General features: G+C 46.0%; 1 protein-coding gene across 2 annotated transcripts in view; it reads right to left on the reverse strand.

Moving 5' to 3' along the window:
- Positions 1-342: 342 nt before the first annotated feature.
- LOC107283268 (actin, gamma-enteric smooth muscle) overlaps positions 343-3,350 on the reverse strand; it is a 14,425-nt gene continuing 11,417 nt past the window's right edge. For both annotated transcript variants that reach the window (XM_015811141.1, XM_015811142.1), the window contains exons 7-9: positions 2,651-2,842; positions 1,701-1,882; positions 343-588 (exon numbers count right to left, since the gene is read on the reverse strand). In XM_015811141.1, the coding sequence (XP_015666627.1) occupies positions 445-588; positions 1,701-1,882; positions 2,651-2,842 (518 nt within the window). In that variant the 3' untranslated portion in view covers positions 343-444. The remainder of the gene's footprint in view (positions 589-1,700; positions 1,883-2,650; positions 2,843-3,350) is intronic.

Consider the following 3,350-nt stretch of genomic DNA (forward strand, 5'->3'; position numbering starts at 1 on the left):
AATCTTTTATCACAAAATCATGACTGACTCATATTTATGACAGTTGCAGTGCCCCAGGGTCACATGAGCAGCTTTTGCGACCTTCTGACAAGGAGTGACAACGGGGAAACTAAATTTGCTTAATAACTCTGTAACTAATTTAACAACTGTATGTTAACCTTAACAACTGTGGTAAGAAAGGTCATAAATTGGGGCAAAATTCACTTAACAAATGTCTCAACAACAGAAATTTTGGGCTTCATTGTGGTCGTAGGTTGAGGACTGCCTGTATATGAGAAAGCACTAAGATATTTATTGAAAGCAGCTAAAATAACAAGGACAGAGAAAAGACCAGAGACTGCCTGGCTTGAAAAACAGTGTTTAATGCTCCTTGCAAGATTCAGAACTCAATGCAAAGAAAGAAGAAAGGACTCTTCTGATCCGAGAATAATCTGGTTTGGTTCTTTAGAAGCACTTCCGGTGCACTATGGAGGGGCCGGCTTCCTCATATTCTGGCTTGCTTATCCACATCTGCTGGAAGGTGGAGAGAGAGGCCAGAATGGAACCTCCAATCCAAACAGAATATTTGCGCTCAGGAGGAGCAATGATCTGTGGAAAGATTTTCAAAAGGGTTAGGAGCAAGCGAGTGGAATACAGATCTCACATCTGGGAGGTAGAGAAACCCAGATCCATGAGAACAGCTGTCCTACAAAAGGCATGAATTGCATGTGAAAGAGGGTGAAAGAAAGAAAGAAAGAAAGAAAGAAAAAGGAAGGAAGGAAGGAAGGAAGGAAGGAAGGAAGGAAGGAAGGAAGGAAGGAAGGAAGGAAGGAAGGAAGGAAGGACTAGATTCTGCTCTTCCACCTTAACCTTAGATATTAGCGGGAGAGAGAGCATCCCTGAGACTAGAAAACATGGAGATCCATTTGCTAGTCAGTTGACAGTGTAATCAGAAAGAGGCAGGATTGAGCAAAAACAAACAATTCTAACTTTAACAACCATAAAGTCCAGCCCCCTGAACAGAATGCTTGGTATATGAATATTATGCAACATTTTTCCAATGTTTATATTTTAGGATGCTGCATTTGATTTTTCCTAAATATGCAGAATTCTAAAATCTACATCAACAGGTCCTAAATTCAACACAGTTGAATCAATCATCTGTTCACAGAAACAAGACATTTTTGTTTACTTATTTATTTAATTCCAAACATTTATACCGCTGCCCATCTTTCGACTAACTCTGGGCGGCTCCCAATGAAACTATCCCATATTTTTATGGATTATCTCCTGCCACAGTTACTGGTGGTTACCCAAGTACAAAGAACTGACTTTTGTTTTCTAAGGTTGCACAACCTGTACAGATTGCTGATGTGCTAAAGCAGTGGTCCCCAAACTTTCCAGTTTTGCAGACCAGTGGGGGGGGGAGAGGAAGTGGTTCTGTGTGAGCGGCAGGTGTGTGTGCCCTCCCGTGTGCAGCTCCATTTGTAGAAGCGACAGGCACTCATGTGCATGCATGAAACTCTGTGCAAGTGGTGGACACACCTGCCGCTCGTACAAATGGAGCTTCATGGGAGTGTTGCTTACACAAATGAAGCTATCTATGCATGCCCGCCACTTGCACGGCCCAGTTCAGGACAGGCCACAGCCCAGCACCAGGCCATGACCCAGGGGTTGGGGACCCTGGGCTGAACCCCAAAGTACACCCCAGAGTAGCTTGCCTTTATCTTCATTGTGCTGGGAGCCAAGGCAGTTATTTCCTTCTGCATTCTGTCTGCAATGCCAGGATACATGGTGGTGCCTCCTGAAAGAACATTGTTGGCATAGAGGTCCTTGCGGATGTCAATGTCACATTTCATGATAGAATTGTATGTCGTCTCATGAATACCAGCTGATTCCATGCCTGTGGAGAGAGTACAAGATCACAGGGGCACCGTCCCAGTTCCAGTGAGGTTTCAGAATTGATCTAGAATTCCCTCTCTAGCTTCAAGGAGGATTTTTGCCTTGGTTTATCACTGTCATTACCCAAATACTACTAGTGGGCACAATTTCTTTCTGCAGAATATCTTTGGAAAAGATCTGTGCCCCTCTTGTTTCCAGCACTAGTGTTCGGGTAGTAATGGCCAAGGGCATATGCAACACATATAAAAAGAAGCTGGGCTTTGATTGCACCGTTGTGGGTACCATGTTGGCTTGTCTGACCACCATGTACAACAGAAAAACAAAAGCCTTCAGGATTTGTCATTGCTAACTGGCATATAATTGCTAGCTTCACTGAAAATGTGACTTTAGTGTTTCCTACAGTTTCACTGCAAAGGTGTTTATTGCCTTCCATTCATTCTTTAGCAATAGCAATAGCACTTAGACATATACCGCTTCACAGTGCTTTACAGTCCTCTCTAAGCGGTACATAAGAGTCAGCCTGTTGCCCCCAACAATCCAGGTCCTCATTTTACCGACCTCAGAAGGATGGAAGGCTGAGTCAACCTTGAGCCGGTGAGAAACGAAATGCCGAACTGCTGGCAGCTGGCAGTCAGCAGAAGTAGCCTGCAATGCTGCACTCTAACCACTGCACCATCACGGCTCCTATCCTTCCTTTATCCAGAAAGAGGCACTTTGTCAATGATGCTAAGGTGCCCCCAGAAGACCCTCCTCCACAGTAGAGACTCACCAATGAATGAGGGCTGGAAGAGGGTTTCAGGGCAACGGAACCGCTCATTGCCAATGGTGATGACCTGTCCATCAGGCAATTCATAACTTTTCTCCAGGGATGATGAGGAAGCTGCCGTTGCCATCTCATTCTCAAAATCCAGGGCGACATAGCACAACTTCTCCTTGATGTCCCGCACAATTTCTCTTTCAGCTGTGGAAGACACAGGCTGGTTGCACCTGCAGCAGCCCCCAGCAGGGCACTGAACATGCAGGTGTAAGGCACGTACGCACCGACATAGGCTCCTCTGAGCCCAGGGCCAAGTTGCGGATATGTCCTGCACTAATCCGTGGCCACACAGTCCTGAACGAGCTTGTTTTAACCACAGGCCTGATATATAAAACCTAAAACATGCAGTGGATTGTTCCATGTCCTGCACTGGGCAGACCCACTTTCAAGCCTTTTCTCAGCACTGGGCAGTCGTTCTTCATTACCTACACGAAGGGCTTCTGGGCAAGGGATGGGCTTCACCTTACAAGAATTGGGAAGAATGTATTTGGAAAACTCAGGAATGAGGGCCTTCTCTGTGGGTGCCCCCACCCTCTGGAACGAACTACCCCCCGAGATCCGGATGATTCCGGATCTCCTTACTTTCCGCCGCGCCCTCAAGACATGGCTTTTCCAGCAAGCGGGCCTGACCTAGGGAGGATTTTAGGTAGGA

This window comes from Protobothrops mucrosquamatus, unplaced genomic scaffold, assembly GCF_001527695.2.
Source record: "Protobothrops mucrosquamatus isolate PMUCROS unplaced genomic scaffold, P.Mucros_1.0 scaffold31, whole genome shotgun sequence".
Taxonomy (NCBI): Eukaryota; Metazoa; Chordata; class Lepidosauria; order Squamata; family Viperidae; genus Protobothrops; species Protobothrops mucrosquamatus.